General features: G+C 36.3%; 1 protein-coding gene and 2 pseudogenes across 1 annotated transcript; 1 reads left to right on the plus strand and 2 right to left on the minus strand.

Annotated features, from left to right (window-relative positions):
• Nucleotides 1–1,290: 1,290 nt before the first annotated feature.
• LOC125479120 lies at nucleotides 1,291–3,553 on the minus strand (annotated as a pseudogene).
• A 4,074-nt stretch (nucleotides 3,554–7,627) lies between these two features.
• LOC125479168 lies at nucleotides 7,628–10,823 on the plus strand (annotated as a pseudogene).
• Nucleotides 10,824–12,146: 1,323 nt separating this feature from the next.
• LOC125479150 (protein WALLS ARE THIN 1-like) lies at nucleotides 12,147–15,642 on the minus strand. The gene is made up of 6 exons (XM_048588192.1): nucleotides 15,342–15,642; nucleotides 15,043–15,105; nucleotides 14,813–14,929; nucleotides 14,240–14,702; nucleotides 13,438–13,589; nucleotides 12,147–12,706 (listed from the first exon to the last, which is right to left on the minus strand). Exons 1-6 carry the CDS (start codon nucleotides 15,560–15,562, stop codon nucleotides 12,502–12,504), a joined length of 1,221 nt encoding a protein of 406 aa, XP_048444149.1. The 5' UTR covers nucleotides 15,563–15,642; the 3' UTR covers nucleotides 12,147–12,501.
• Nucleotides 15,643–16,157: the final 515 nt, after the last annotated feature.

Consider the following 16,157-nt stretch of genomic DNA (forward strand, 5'->3'; position numbering starts at 1 on the left):
TTTCTTATTTAACTAGGCGCGATGGTTGAATTATTTCGTCTATTTCGTCTTTCTATATTAACGAGACAACCTTTTCGTTTCTGAGTTAAATCAACAGTTGGATTGTAAAGTTCACTTGGTCTTTTTGTATTATGTGATGATTTTCATGTTGAATCTTGTGAGTTATCCAATTTAATCTAATTCAAGACATCATACATGTTCTCTGAATTATCTTTGGCATGATGGTATGATTATTTCGTCTATTTCGTCTTGTTAGAAGACAATTCCAATTATTTCTTTTCCTGAATTCCACCTTTTTATGGGAAGTTTTCTAGTCTCATCATTAGGATTTGGAGGATTCATTTTCCTACCCCTTGGGATGGTTTAAGGTTTGGGCTTATCCGTACAACAGTTGAGACATGAATTCATCTGTGTCTCTGTTTTCAAGCCACGTTTGTCCCTTTTATTCCACAAGCATCTTGTATATTCATCAATGCTGGGAATTATTGCCAATTCTGCAAGTGCACGTATATATTGCAATCGGAGTTGTTGAGTCGTAATTTCATTCTTTACCATACTTTAAAGAAAGTGCGTAAAGGGTAGGCTATGCTAGTAGTTCCATCTGAAATGTAGTTAGAATGAATTATATAACTCCTAAGATTGAATGGAAACCATTCACACAATATAGAAACATGAAATAAATGAAATAATTTAACCCTCGTGCATAGTCTAATTTAGAAGTTGGAAAGCTTGCATGGTTAAAATAGAAAGATGAAATAGGTGAAATAACTCAACCGTCGCACATGGTTTAACTCAGAACTTAGAAGGCTCGCCTGGTTAATATAGGAAGACGAAATATATGAAATAATTCACCGTCGCGCCTGATTTAACTCATGACTCAGAAGGCTTGCCTGGCTAGTATAAAAAAAGAAAAAGAAATAAGACCATCGTCTCACCTTAATTTAGAAGGTTTGCCTGGTTAATATAGAAAGACAAACAAAAAAAAAATTGTTTGTTGAATTCATTTCCCTACTTCTTGTGATGAAACCCTTTCTCTTCAAAAAAAAGAAGAAAAGAAAGTGGTGACTGAGAACACAAAAACAGCAGTGAAAATGGTTTTATCTTTGGAGTTAAATGAGGATGAAGAACAGATTGTTTTATTCAGGATGATGAATAGAGTGCTATACAATGATTACATGAAACCTTTCTCATCCTTCCATCTCTTGTACATTTGAATTTACAATGATATGGCAGGTGAGTGAACACTTGTGCAGCAAGTCTACATGGTTGTGAGGGCAGTAAAAACTTGATCTAAAATACAGCTAAGGATGATGACTCTTCCAATCTGTTCCAATATCTGTCCTTCAACCACAAAGAATCAGCTTCAACCGCATACCCGTCTTGATTCCGATGCCAACTGAAAAAAGCATGAGTTCTGTTCTTTATATTGAACATCCCATGACCGAAGCTAGCTTCCCGGCCGGAAAGCTGAGTAACTTGGCTGTGGTTCTGACATTCTGCAGAAAAACACAAAATACCACCGCAATTTCAAAACTTTTGATCAACAGGAAAGACTGCTCACAGTTAATACGAATGGGAACTAACATCATACTGGGTAACCAATCCTTCTAGCAGCTCCAATGGTTATGTAAACCGGGGCTGAATTGTCACTTATCGGAGTGCAGAGTCTTCAAAATGTTGTATGCAACATTTGATATCCGGTCCTGTGATGGAAACATTTGTTGGAAACAATCAAATGTTAAGTATATATATTATACAACAATTGCACAGTTTATTTCGAATAGTAATTTCACAAGGAAACAATATATATATACATATATATATATATATATATATATATCTTACAATATAAACAATTAATAAAACTGAATTAATGAATCACAAAACACTGACTTGGTTAGGTAGATAGAGGCTTGCAGTAGCAATCTCCTAAGACAGAAATACACCCCTACACCAATGCAGTAGTTCAAATAGACGTCTATCTTGCAGGATACAACTATCTAATCCAAGTTCTTGCACACGAACTTGGATTCTAGGCGAATTGATTGAGTGTTTCTCTGTGAAATATCAAGGAAGGAAAAATGAAATTCATTCCTTTGTTTCTGATTTTATTGCCATATATATAATGGCATAATTTGAACAAACACAACTGTTCATGCTTATCAGTTTTTTTAAAAAGAAAAACCGAAGGAAAAATGAAATTCATTCCTTTGTTTCTGATTTTATTGCCATATATATAATGGCATAATTTGAACAAACACAACTGTTCATGCTTATCAGTTTTTTTAAAAAGAAAAACCGAATGCAACTGTTTAAAAAAAACTAAACGTAACTGTTCAATTAGTTTTTTCCCTTCTTTGACATTAAATATACACACCCAAACTCTCCAAGTCTAAGGCTCAAAGTCCATAGCTTTAGCTCAATTCATTTCAATTTATAAGTGAGTGAACTCACTTATAAAGACTTAGTATGAAAGGTGTTTGGGCGATGTGGGACTGGCAGTCCCACATAACACAAGTTTCCAACAATATTCCTATCTGAAACCGCCATAGTTTAATTGTTCACAGGCATTTATCAGGTACACGTACATATCGTTCGTAGGCGTGAACATGGCCAGGGAAGACAACATCTACCTTATGTATAAGGATTCTCCTTCCATATAGTGATGCACATAACCGTTATACAGTGTAAAATGAGAATGCATAAGAACAGTAAACCATGGTGTCACTATCTTGTTCACTTTCGGAAGCTCCTTCTCGAGCCACTTGTATCGAGGAGTATATTTCCCTGCAAACAAAGCACAATTTGCGCCAGAGCACATAAGCATAACTAACCACGACTGACACAGTACTGCAAAATTGCTCACACGAGATGAATTGAGGCTATTGAAGTGAGATGTAAGCATTCTTACCATCTGCTGAGTAAGAGGATAAGAATACTATATATGCTGAAGCTCTGTCGATGGAGTACCATAGCGGAGATATACTGCATGAAGCTTCGTACAGAAGAAAATAACGGGTTGTGTATGGTTTGAAGGGTTTACTTTCTCCCTGAAACAACATTGCAATTATATCATACGCTTAATCATTTGTACAACTTGTTGCAGACCAAGATCGAAGTACTGCAAAAAATAAATAAAATAAATAAATAATAATAATAATAATAGAGACATACAAGCTCAGAACAAAATCAATTTCGTGATTTCCTGCAGTCTAAGTGCAAGGCTGGTAAGCGACATTTCTCTCAACGAACCTCCCCCATGCATCCGGTATCCCACCGGTTATTGTCATGAAACGGAGAATCATCTGAGTAAGAGAGGACCCCAATAAACAATACCGTCTGTCCTTTCATAGAGTTTAATTCATAATGTGAGAGTGTACGATTTGAATCGTGAGTTTGGCCAAGAGCCCTGCTCAAAAATGCACACACATTGATGAGAACAAGATAGGACACACAAAAATATGGTTCAAGGCATAATAAACAGCACAAGTGTGCAAATTTGTGCAAAATTTCTAAATGCATCAAATTTGAATTACCTGTGAGGCCAAGACATGCACAATCACACTTTTCCCCTCATGATCTCGTTGTGTTATATGCACCTTCATCAATCACAACACTCAAAATTCAGAAAGCCCTAGTCAGGTTCACCCAAAACACTACACAGAAATCAAAATCATAATAAATCATCGATCTTGAAGAACCTATAAAAAAATCTAAATCTCAGACGTGAGTTAGGTAAAAAGAAACTACCATAATGCAAATATCTCCATAGTAATTGAAAAAAATGATAAGTGAACATGTTTATCTTGTTATTTAAATAAAAAGGTAAAAAGAAAAATTAAAAACTGACACCTTGTTTCAATTGTCAGCAAGTTCATCACTTATCTCAACTTTCAGTCAGCTTCAGTAAGACATATTTATAGTCAGTCTTCTCTAAAGTTTAAGAATTTTCCCTCCTACCATCATTCATCAATTACGATTTATCTGAGTTAAAATCTGATGTGGATCTTCATGTAATGGGCGGATTTAATAAAAGAAAATGAAAAATGAAAGGCAAAACTGGAATTTGGCTCCTCTCCGATTGCCATCTAAGCAAGAAAGCAGACAGAGGTGTAAGCCAAGTGTGTATTAGAGATTTAAACAGTGAGGCTAGCCATGGACACGATTTCTCCTGTTCACCAATGCCTAAGTATTAAACCCTAATCCTCTACAAGCCACGTTTCAGTTCATGTCTTCCTTACTCCTCATATATATCTCGCTACCCTTATGGGTGATCACCACCCAAATTAAAAAAAAATCGCGGAAAGAGAATCCTCAACTCTTCTAAAAAAATCTCAGAATTTTGAAGTCGGAGATGACTGGTGGTAGTATGACGGTTGAATTATCCGTATGTGTACTAAAAATTTCACGGACAAAAAATTCTCAACTTTTCTTAAAAAAAAAGACACCATATGTGTTCTTTGAATTATTTGAATTATTTCGTTTATTTCGTCTTGTTAGAAGACTGATTCCAATTATCTCTATCCTGAATTCCAACTTTGGATGAGAAGTTTTCTAGTCTCACCATTAGGATTTGGAGGATGCCTATTCCTACCTCTTGGGGAAGTTTAAGGTTTGAGACATTAAGTCATCTCTATCTCTGTTTTCAACCATGTTTGTCCCTTTTCTTCAACAAGCATCATCTATATTTGTCAATGCTGCGATTTATTGGCAGTTCTGCAAGTGCACTTATTACAATTGGAGTCGATGAGACGTAATTTTATTCTTTACCATACTTAAAGAAGTGCCTCACCTCGCCGTGCCTCGCTGCATCGTGCCATTCATTGCAACACCATTTGTTCGTAGACATGCCAAGGAGGCAAGGCTATGTAGTCACCCTTCCCCAAAATCTCCTTTTCCCTTGAATTTACTCATAAAACAACTTTTGCAAACATTTGGTATGGCAGGTGAGTGAAAACTTGTGCAGCAACTCTACATGGTCTGAGGGCAGTCAAAACTTGTTAAAATGCCAGCTAACTATGATGACTCTTCCAAAATGTTTCAATATCTGTTCTTCAACAACGTCGCTTGATCTTCAGGTGGTGGAAGACCATGGGATTTTTCGGCGACAGCGAGTTCGTGGATGGAAATTGCTGGGAAACATTGCATTTGTCTCAATGGTGCACTGAAGGTATAAAGATATACGAAGCACTGAAGGGTTCGACTTTATTTACTAAGCCACTACCTTTACCTTTATACGTTCTTCTTTCTATATACTTTATATTTACACACGTACGGAAATAGCGAGTGGCAAATATGTGTATATATATAGTACAAATATATAAATATATATAGAGAGAGGTGTTTATGAATATCTATAGGGCTGCGGCGGCGCATGGGACTTTCTGTCGTGATCATCCTGGCGCGCTGTGTGTATCATCAAGCATGGGACCTGCAAGTGTTATTGTCCTTATGTATGCACGTATGATATGAATGGTATACTAATATACAAGTAAACATGTATTTGTGGCTCTACTCTGTCTCTTCCATATTATACGAAAGATTTTCCTTTTGAATCTTGTGAGCTGTCTATCTAATCTGAGACACCAACCGAGCTTTCTGAGTTCTGAGTTAGACTAGGAGCGAATGGTTGATTATTTCGTCTTTCTATGTCAACTAGCCGAATCTTCTGAATTCTGAGTTAGATTAGGCACGAAGGTTGAATTATTTCGTTTTTTTATATTAACCATACAAGCTTTCTGAGTTCTGAGTTAAATTAGGTGCAATGGTTGAATTATTTTATCTATTTTGTCTTTTTATTTCATCTATATTTCGTTTGCTAGGAGAGTGGAAGACTAATTTCAGTTAGTCTCCCTATCATTACTCCTCTTCTTAGATTTAAAGTAGTTTTGAATATTATACTTTTCATGATTATTTATGATAATACGATTCTTATCGAGGTTGAGCCCTCCATGGAAAAATTTGAAGATTTTGTGGATATCAAGAAGGTAAAAATATTTTTATTTTTTAAGTCACTACGTCATCTTATTTTTGTTTGCATGTACCAAATTCACTCTTAAATGACTAATAAAGTAAGTAATATTCTCCCTTGATTTTAGAATTATCTTCTCTCTTTTTTTCTTCATTTGTGATCAATTTTGATATTTTAAGAATAAAATCTTCTTAATAAGGGGATTAGTTATAGAATAAGATCATTTCCCATATTTTCTTCAATTGAGGGACTCTGAATCGTACGGATTCATACTTTCCTGTTTCTTTTTTTCCCCTCTTTTCTTCTACTTCTTGTTATATACCCCTTACTTCATTAGGATTTCATTAGGATTTAGCATTCCTCGCACAATCTTCTTCTTCTTCTTCTATTGTCCTGCTCGTAGATGAGATAGATCGATCGGAAAAGCCTCTAATTTCCACCATATACGTTTGATTGGTAGAAGGACCGAGATTGCATCAGCCAATATCGTCCATTTCTTATGGTAATCTTTTTAACTCTGTAAAACTCAGTTCGTGTTTATTTATTTATTTCAAATGTGAGTGCATGATGCATATATCAACGAGTTTAAATATATTTTCAGTTTTACTATAAAGAGCGAAACGTTCATAAGAAAAAATCAACTGAACCTGCATTGATATGAAAATGGCACTGAACTAAATCCGAAAGCAGCTTATACTTTTGGACACGGATCTAATTGCCCCTAAATAGCTATACACTTGTATGCTATAACTAATCAACATCAACATGCAGGAAGGAAGCGTAACCACAACTTTGGTAAGCAATGGATGTGTGGACTTCAGGGGAAAAATTGCTGACAAGCAAACAACAGGAGGATGGAAGGCCGCACCATTTATCATAGGTACTTTATAGCAATTCTCATATGGATTACAAATTTATTATTAGGCTTTTTATAAAAATGGTCTCTGAAATTGACATAACGTTTCACTATGATCTCTAAGATTTAAAATCAATAGAAGTGTTCTGGAGATTATCCACCGTCAATCATTTTGGTCATTCTGTGAGAAATCTATGTTAAACTGACAATATTTTTGTCAATCAACCCCTCCTCTGGAACTTATGGTTTCTTTAATTTAACGAAGATTTTCCATAGAAGTACTAAAATGAGGAAAATGATCCTCGCCAGATCTTTTTTCTAGGGATCCCGTGATCGTAATCGTTCATCATATATCATGCATTTAGAAATCATTTCAAAATTTGAATTTTAAAATTAAATATAAACAATGCCTAATGAAAACTGACCGCACGATATACGATGAACAATCACGATCATCCCTAGGAAAAGGATCTGGCGAGGATTGTTTTCCCTAAAATGATTGAAGGTGGACTATCTCAAGGATCACTTCTATCGATTTTAAAACTTATGGACAAAAGTTATGAGTTATGACAATCTCAAAGACTATTTTAACTAAAATGTTTATTTTTTTATTTTTTTTAGTACATCGATATTTTTACACTAAGGAAAATGGAAGTTTGGCTAAGTCACACAATGGACAGCATAATCTGGTATTGAATTCGTCATCCACAAGATTTGAACCTAAGACCTCGTACTTCCAAGTGAAGATGAATACCATCAGACCGTAATGCTAAGGTTAAATTAATTTTTTTTTATTTTTTGCTTAATTAATTGTAGTGAATGAGGTGGCTGAGAGGCTGGCATTTTTTGCAATTGCGGTGAACATGGTGCGTTATTTGGTATACGAGATGCGACAGTCGCTGCCGACAGCGGCGACTCATGTGACGAATTGGATCGGAGCTTCTTACGTCCTCACACTATTTGGAGCCTTTATAGCCGATGCTTACTTGGGCCGCTTCAAAACCATCATCACTTTCTCTTGTATCTATGCTGTGGTATGAAAGCCCATTTCCATTTTCATTTTGGATTTTCATCAACTTTGTTAGGCCCACAAGCCATATTGGGCTGAAATTCAATTAATTGCACCCATTTGGGACTAGTGTGAAGTGATGGAACTGTTTTTTTTTTTTTTTTTTTTTTTTTTTTTTGACAAGGGTTTTTTTAGGGTAGCTATGTTTACTTCTCACACATTTTTTGTTAATTTTTTTTCCTTTGATGTTTTTCAATTCTTTCAATCCGACAACTGGAAATTGAAAAGGATATGTGGAAGATAAAAAGGGTAACATCAACCATTTTAATCACAAATGGTCCTTCATCTCTTACCATTTCATCAGTTTAGTCTTTGATATTTCGAACTCATCAATTTCATCATGAACGCTCTCTAGACATAATTTGTCAATGTTCTCTACATGAAACACTTGAATTTTTCAATAAATAGCTTATGAACGTAAGTGCTTCCTGCAAAAGGCCTTACTGCTTAATGTGAAAATAGGTTTAAAACTCGAGGATGTATACATAATTCAAAATTTATGGTTAAATTTCCTCAAAAAGACTTTATGGTAAAATTAATGTTTGGATGTATTGATGTAAAGTGAAAACTAATTAAAATCTCAATGAATGTTGACATATTTTCTAGAACTTCAATAAATCTTGTGAAAACAGAAAAATTCTCAATAGAAGTTGGTGTAAGTTTAACTAACCCAATGTTTTTCTTATAGGGTATGGTCTTGTTGACAGTATCAGCCTCCGTGGACAGCCTACGTCCACAGCCATGCACGGTTGAACCGTGCAGCCAAGCTACCAGCGGACAGACTGCCTTCCTCTACGGCGCACTCACTCTCATCGCCCTTGGAACCGGTGGCATAAAACCATGTGTTTCGTCCTTTGGGGCCATCAATTCGACGAGGCTGATTCAAAAGAAATGGTAAAGAAATACTCGTTCTTCAATTGGTTCTTCTTTGCCATAAACATGGGCGTACTATTGGGGATCACGGTGCTGGTTTACATACAAGACAACAAGGGGTGGACTTGGGGTTTTGTAATCCCGACCGCGTTCACGATGTGCTCCATTATCATTCTAGCCACCGGTGTTCCGTACTATCGTTATCAGAAGCCTATGGGGAGTCCTTTCACTAGATTCATTCAGGTTGTTGTGGCCTCAGTGAGGAACCATTTGAGCGGAGTTGAGGTGGTGCGTGATGCTCAGCTCTATGAGGTTAAGACCGACGAGTCTGACATCCTGGGTGCACGGAAGCTAGCGCACACTGCACAGTTCAAGTGAGTCTTAATATGTCTCGTTTTTGGGCTGCATGGCCATGCTCATATAATTAAGTTCTATCTTTTGTCAGATAGTATGTGTACAGAATGTTTTTTAGTCAAAATGGTCATGAGATTTTCATGACTCCTCACTTTGATCCCTCAAATTTAAAATTAATGGAAGTGATCCCTGAGATTGACGAGATGTCTATCGTCAATCATTTTGGTCATTCTGTGAAGAATATCCGTTAAATTGAAGAAACCACATGTTTAAGGGGAGGTGTTCATTTAAAAAAAATTACCCTCAATTTAACAGACATTTATTAAAAGAATGATCAAAATGATTGACGATGGACAATATCAAGAACCACTTCCATCGATTTTAAATGTCAAAGACCAAAGTGAGTAATTATATGTTAATCTCATGGACCATTTTTGATAAAAGCCCCACATAACCTGTTTTGTGTATTGTGCGCTAGCTTAATGAGCGTGAACTTGCTGAGAAATGCAGTATCAAGATTGTGAATTAACTGTTTTAGAATCCCATTTGTGTGATTTAGGTAAGTTATACGTTAATTAGCCACTTAATTAACTTGTTAATGTGCAGGTTTTTGGACAAAGCAGCTGTGATGACAGACCCAGACGGCAACCCAAAGAGTCGTTGGACGCTATGCACAGTGACCCAAGTCGAAGAATTCAAATGCTTCATTAGGGTTCTCCCCGTATGGGCATCAACCTTAGCTCTCGCCATCTCATTCGCTCAACTCTCAACTTTGTTCGTCAGCCAAGCCATCAAAACCGACCGTAAACTCGGCCACCACTTCGAAATCCCCCCAGGTTCTGTCCCTGTCTTCGCGGCCATCAACGCCTTAATCCTCATCCCCCTTTATGAAAAGTTCATTGTTCCCATCATTCGCAAACGCACAGGCCACCCGCGTGGCCTGACGTCGTTACAACGAATGGGGGTCGGACTCTTTATCTCAATCTTCGCCGTGGCCTCGGCTGCCTTGGTTGAGAAGAAGCGCCGAGACGAGTTCAGTCCTTTGAGAAAAATGAGCGTGTTTTGGTTGGTTCCACAGTTTTTTCTCATTGGAACCGCCGAGGTGTTTACGTACGTTGGGCAGTTGGAGTTTTTTTACGATGAGGCCACGGACGGTACGAGGAGCATTAGTAGTGCGATTTTTCTGAGTGAGATTGGGATCGGGAGTTGGCTGAGCACGGTGCTTGTTAAGATCATTGGGCGTGCAACCGGCGGAGAACAAGAAGGGTGGCTGAGGAATGATTTGAATAAGAGCAAGCTTAATTACTTTTATTGGATTTTGACCGCCATTAACGGTGCTAATTTCTTGGTGTATTTGTGGGTGGCTCGGCGTTACAAAGGCAGGGACGGTACGGGCACTAGCGTGACAGATGGGGACGAAAAGTGATGAGATATATAGTTTGAAAGTGTCATACAATTTGACAGTGTATTAATTAGTTTCTTCAATATATGGTCATGCCATTTCCAATAAAGATTCATTTAAGCTTATATTTCTTGATTTTTTTTTTTCAATGATCGAAATTGAATAATCACTATAAATACTTTGACAATATACACTGATGTTAATTTTTATATATTTTCTTAGAATGTTTACAGGACTAATGGCAGGTAACAATTCAACATTTTTTTTTTGTCATGAAGGAGGGGAGTCAAAATATCTGTTTGAGCCTTCATCAGTGGTTTAGGTGAATATGATACTTATATATAAGAATCAGATACCGTAAGTTTAATTCGTACTACACTTGCCATAGTGCTTGAGTTTTATATCTTAAACATTGTGAGACCCATCGACTTTTCATTTTCTCTTTTTATGGTTGAATATCTATTTTCTCTTTCTTATTATTTATGATACAGATATCACACTTATGAGTTCAATATATTGAGCTCAAAAATAAAACTCACTCTCATAGCACTCAAATTTTCCAATTCACTGTGAAAGGCCTTAGATGCAAAAAGCGTGTAATTTAGCTCATTAAAAGTATGTATATGTGTGTGCGTGTGTGTGTAAGTTCGATTTCATTCTCTTACTGATATTCCTTGTATAAAGAAATACATACTTTCACGGACAATAGTCCTGGAACATGATACAAAATAACTAACTACTTGCACAATGCTCTAATATATGGGGCTAAATGAACACAATTGATGCCATTCACATCACTAAAAGGAAAAGCAGCTTTCCATTATAAAAGGAATGACTGCTTCTTACAAAAAATTACAAAAAAAAAAAAAAAGAAAACCTAATGTCATTACTATTATGGACCCCTTTCAAGTTTCAAATAACGTACCCTTTGCTGATGTGATTTAGGATCTTACAATAATCATGCATCAAATCTTTACCTGCAATTTTGTCACCACACTAACTTAAAGAATTGTAAATAATTATACTTTTAATAGGAGAAGCTAAAATACTTATTTGAGTCTTTTAAAAGAATAAATAGCCACAGCAAAACCACTGGTTGATTATTTTTTAATATAAAAAAGCTTGATATCAGATTTTTCTTATGGAGGCAGATTGTCTGCACTCCTGTTTGGATGCTCTTCTCATTCCCTTCTATTTGTGCAGTCACAGTTAATTCACGTCAACATTTTATTTTCCCATTGCTTTTTGTCTAATTATCTTTATAAAAAAATCAATACAAAATGTTGATATGGTTTAATCGTGACCACACAAAATAGGAAGGGATGAGAAGAGCACCGAAACAGGAGAGCAGACAATCTGCCTCCTTTCTTATTGTGATTATAAAGACACGAGTTGAGGTGATTGTGATATAAATAGTGATTTTTTTCCCATCAAAGTCTAAGGTTAGTTTCAAAATGGATCACGAGGATGTGATTTTCTAACATTGCACCTCTTATAAAATTAAATTTTCGTGGCTCATTTTGACTTGATTCCAAACTTCAATGGTGTTAAATGTACTTCGACCATATGAATTTGTTTGCTGTGATTTGAAGAGCATGAATTTAGCCAGCTTTGACTACAGTGTAGGAAAACCTTTTTCATTTAATCAAACCATAAAATTAACATATAATTAAAGCATTTGAGATTTAAGGCTCTGAGTCCCCCACATAGCTGACAATGATCATGATGAATATATTCATCCCCCTGAGATCTCTCCCTCTCTTTGATTTTCCCCCTTCTCCCCCTACTAAAGAAAGTGATTGAATAAAAGTGAAAAAACAAAGAGAAAAAAAAAAAGAAGAAGAAAGAACACCTTCATTACACACACAAAGCTTTCTGATATATTATATAGCTACGGCAGAAATTTTTTGTTGTCCCCCTGATATCTCTTGAAGGAGAAAGGCCCAAGATTGTCGCTAAAAGTTGGAAAATGGCGATCAAACATTTTCGGTGGATGGGGGGATGAGCGGCTGAGTGAGGGACGTCTTGGTTTGGATTTTCCTGTTGTTTGTGTGCTCTGGAGGGGACTGGAGTCCAGTCCTGCTGCTTCCTTGAGCAATTAGCTGAGCAAACTTTCTTTCTTCGCTTTTACCCCACAGCACTAGGTATAGTCCCACTATAATCAGCACTGCCCCAATGATCCTGTCCAATATTGTAGAAGACCAATATTTAAGTATATGTATATTCCACGACAACAAAGATGTGACCAAATTGTGATGCATGTGTTTTACATGAACTTCTGAATCATTCAAATCTTGTTCGTTTATTATTTATATATATCTTTGTTTTCAAGTGTAAACATAATATTTTACAAAAAATTAGTATATATGTGGCATTTGAAACACGTATAGATATCAAATTTATGTAAAATGGAGTATAAATTCTGAGGAAAAGTACAAGAAAAACACATGTTAAAACACATGAAATGTTATTATGTTATATATATATATATATATATATATATATTACTTGTTTTGACTTGTCAACCTATGTGTCAATGAATCTAACCCGTTTGAATGGATATTCTATAAAGAGAAATTGTGATGACTTGATTAGAATAACTCTAACTCCCACACTATAATAGAATCAGTGTGAAGTTAAGTAGGACAAAATGAGAGTTCATGTTTGTGTACTGCCATACAAAAGACGTGATCGGAAACCCTACTCAAGTTTCTATCTATTCTATGGCTTTCTCTTCTAATATCATACTAATGGTGTTGGGCTGCATAGATTAAGTAAATGTTGGGTACAAACAGTGGAGGGTAATGATGAACGTCAGAGAGAGAGAGAATGATGAAATGAGACGGGAATGATTATTTTTAGGGTTTAATGGACCCAGGTGGTGGTGGTGGTCAGGAGTATGAACTACTTACCCGCCCAAGTAGAACTCTTCGCCTAAAGCGACGGAGGCCATTATAGCGACAACGAGGGTCTGAACAGGCTGATATACGGCCACAAATACAGGGCCCCCTCTGTCGATGCACCATATCTGTACAGCGAATGCGATCCCTGATGCAACCACTCCCTGCAATTGCAATTATACATATACAAGTCCTATTAATTAACCACAAACAAAAATATGTAAGGAAAAAAAGGAAGAGCAAAAAGAGAAAAGATTTAAACAATATCATTTGTTTCACTTTCATGCCCACCACCCTGCATTATTGTGTTTGAACCCTAGAAGCTTTTTAAGTTAGAAGCAACCGGTTCACACATGAACAAGTTGTGCCTTTTATTTATTTTATAACTAATAAGACTTTAACTTTGTCCTTCTGACTTCTTTGGTTAACTAACCAGAAAAATATGGCACATGACACCATACTAGAGAGGAAAAAAAAATTCATCTTCTAAATTGGGTTGAGCGTGTTACATAATAAGAAAGATAAGGAAAAAATGTCGCATTCCTTCGCATAAATTTTATTTTTTATTTTTTATTTTAATTTAGCACACTGTAGTATATGTTTATATAAAGTATAAACAAGTAACCTTTTTTAAAAAAATAAAAAATATATATAGGCGTTTTTCTTTTCATAAGTTGGGTGCGGATTCAACCTAAAAGAGAAATAGCTAGTTAATTAAGAAGGCGTTTTAGTTTTAGTTGAGGATTAGGAGATTTTCATCGATCGTATATATACATATATAATTTAGTAATGATCTTAGCTACTAAGTACTTACCGCGTAGAGGATGCTGAACACTTCACCACCGTTGTGAAAGATCCAAGCCTGATAGTCTCTCTCAAAAACGGCAGCAATAATAATGAACTGTATGAGACCAAAGAAACACGTGTACGTCGTTACCGAGAGCCGAGCTGGGTACTTCTTCAGAACCGGGGCTTGTAGCACCAGCCAGCCGGACCACGACAGGCAGTGCCCGATGAGGTACAGGCAGCCCAGTGTCCAGCTCTTTCCATTTGCATCGCCGAGCGATGAGAGAGTCGACACTATTGCTGATGAAGAAGCTGATGAGATTGCAGAGGCGGTAGTTCCGCTCATCAGGCTCATCATCTGGAGTGGAGGAGTTGGGCTGTATATGGTGGGCCCCTTGTATAGAGTTATTACAGACGCTCCAGCGACGCAGAAGACCGTTCCGACCACCTTGGCGATACCATCTTTGCGGTTTAGTCTTACGTGCTCTATCCTGCAAAAGTGACGCTGACAAAGTAAGTGTGTGTGTGTGTGTGTGTATTGATGAAAAACTTGGAATAAAAATATTATGACTTATTATTTAAGTTAATAAATTAACGTTACCGGAGTATGGCTGCCATGAGGAAAGTGATGGCGGGGACGGAGTTCTGGATTGCAGAAGCAAAGGTGGGTGATGTGTTGTCCAACCCCAGCAAGTAAAATCCTTGGTTTGCTGTAATTCTGTAAATTAAGAAAATAATTAAAGTGAAACAAAAGGTGATTATTAAATAGTTAATTAGCAGAATATATGTGTCTTGGCTTCTCAAATGTGTAATTTTTTTTTTTTATCATACCCAATAAGTGCAAGCAGGAAGAACTGAATGAGAAAGTTTAGAGTAATTGCAGGCCTGTCCTTCCTGATGAAGCAAAAAATCAATAACAAGTTGAACACGTTAATTAATTAATCTCCATTATGCAATATTTATTAATTATAAATAAGCACAGACTGCTTTTCTCTCCTTCTCGCTGATGTTTATTTCTTTTCTTTGGATTGAGTTAATAAAAAAAAATCAGTTGATAGAAATAAACATGCTTGAGCAGCATAAAGAGAAAAGAGATGCGCCGAATTTTTTTATTTTAAAGATATGCGTACTTCTCTAGAAAATAGGCAAAAGGAAGGAGGAGGAGAATAGCGATGATGTTTCTGTAAACTGGGAAGACAAGCTTGCTAATGCCCATGTTTAGGGCAGCTCTTGAGACGACATGGAAACCAGCGTAGCCAAACTGCAAGACCAGCATGGCGCCATGCAGTTGGAGCCTCTCAGGCACCGAACACATTCTCTTTGCAGAGGATGAGCCTACTGCGTCAGCCATTGGTTAATCGCCTAATTAATCTAGCTGATTAAGCTAGAAAATGGAGATTAACAACGTAAGACAAGAAAGAGGAAGAAGAAGAGAAGTGGAGGTGGAGAGTTAGGGATGGAATTAGAGATATAAATATAGAGAGGAAGGGGGGAGTCAACAGAGTCAAGAGATAGAGTGAGGAGATGGATGTGGGTCCCATGTGGGTCCAACAGGGCCCTAAAATGATATTTTGTCAACTGTTGCTAACCTTCAAATGTTTTTATTTGTCTCCCACATTCACATATATTCTGCTTGGCTGACAAGACAACTCTCCAATGGATCGCACTACTACTAATATGGAAAAATAAAATGAATTTAAAATTAAAATTCTTAATCAATGATTAGTGTACACTATTATGAATGCACCTATATGAAGATTAGGTAAATATACAATAGGAAATAAAACATAATAAGAAACAGAGGTAAATTACGTTCAATTCTAAAGATATTTTATGGACACTTTCAAAATTTAATTGTGCACTCTAAATTTTATATATTTAAAAAGAAAATTACTTATATAAAAAATACTCAATTAAATTTTTAGAGTATCATTTTTTGAATTGCA

The sequence above is a fragment of a genome, unplaced genomic scaffold (genome assembly GCF_019419815.1).
Source record: "Pyrus x bretschneideri cultivar Hongxiangsu unplaced genomic scaffold, Pyrus_bretschneideri_v1 Contig28, whole genome shotgun sequence".
Lineage (NCBI taxonomy): Eukaryota > Viridiplantae > Streptophyta > Magnoliopsida > Rosales > Rosaceae > Pyrus > Pyrus x bretschneideri.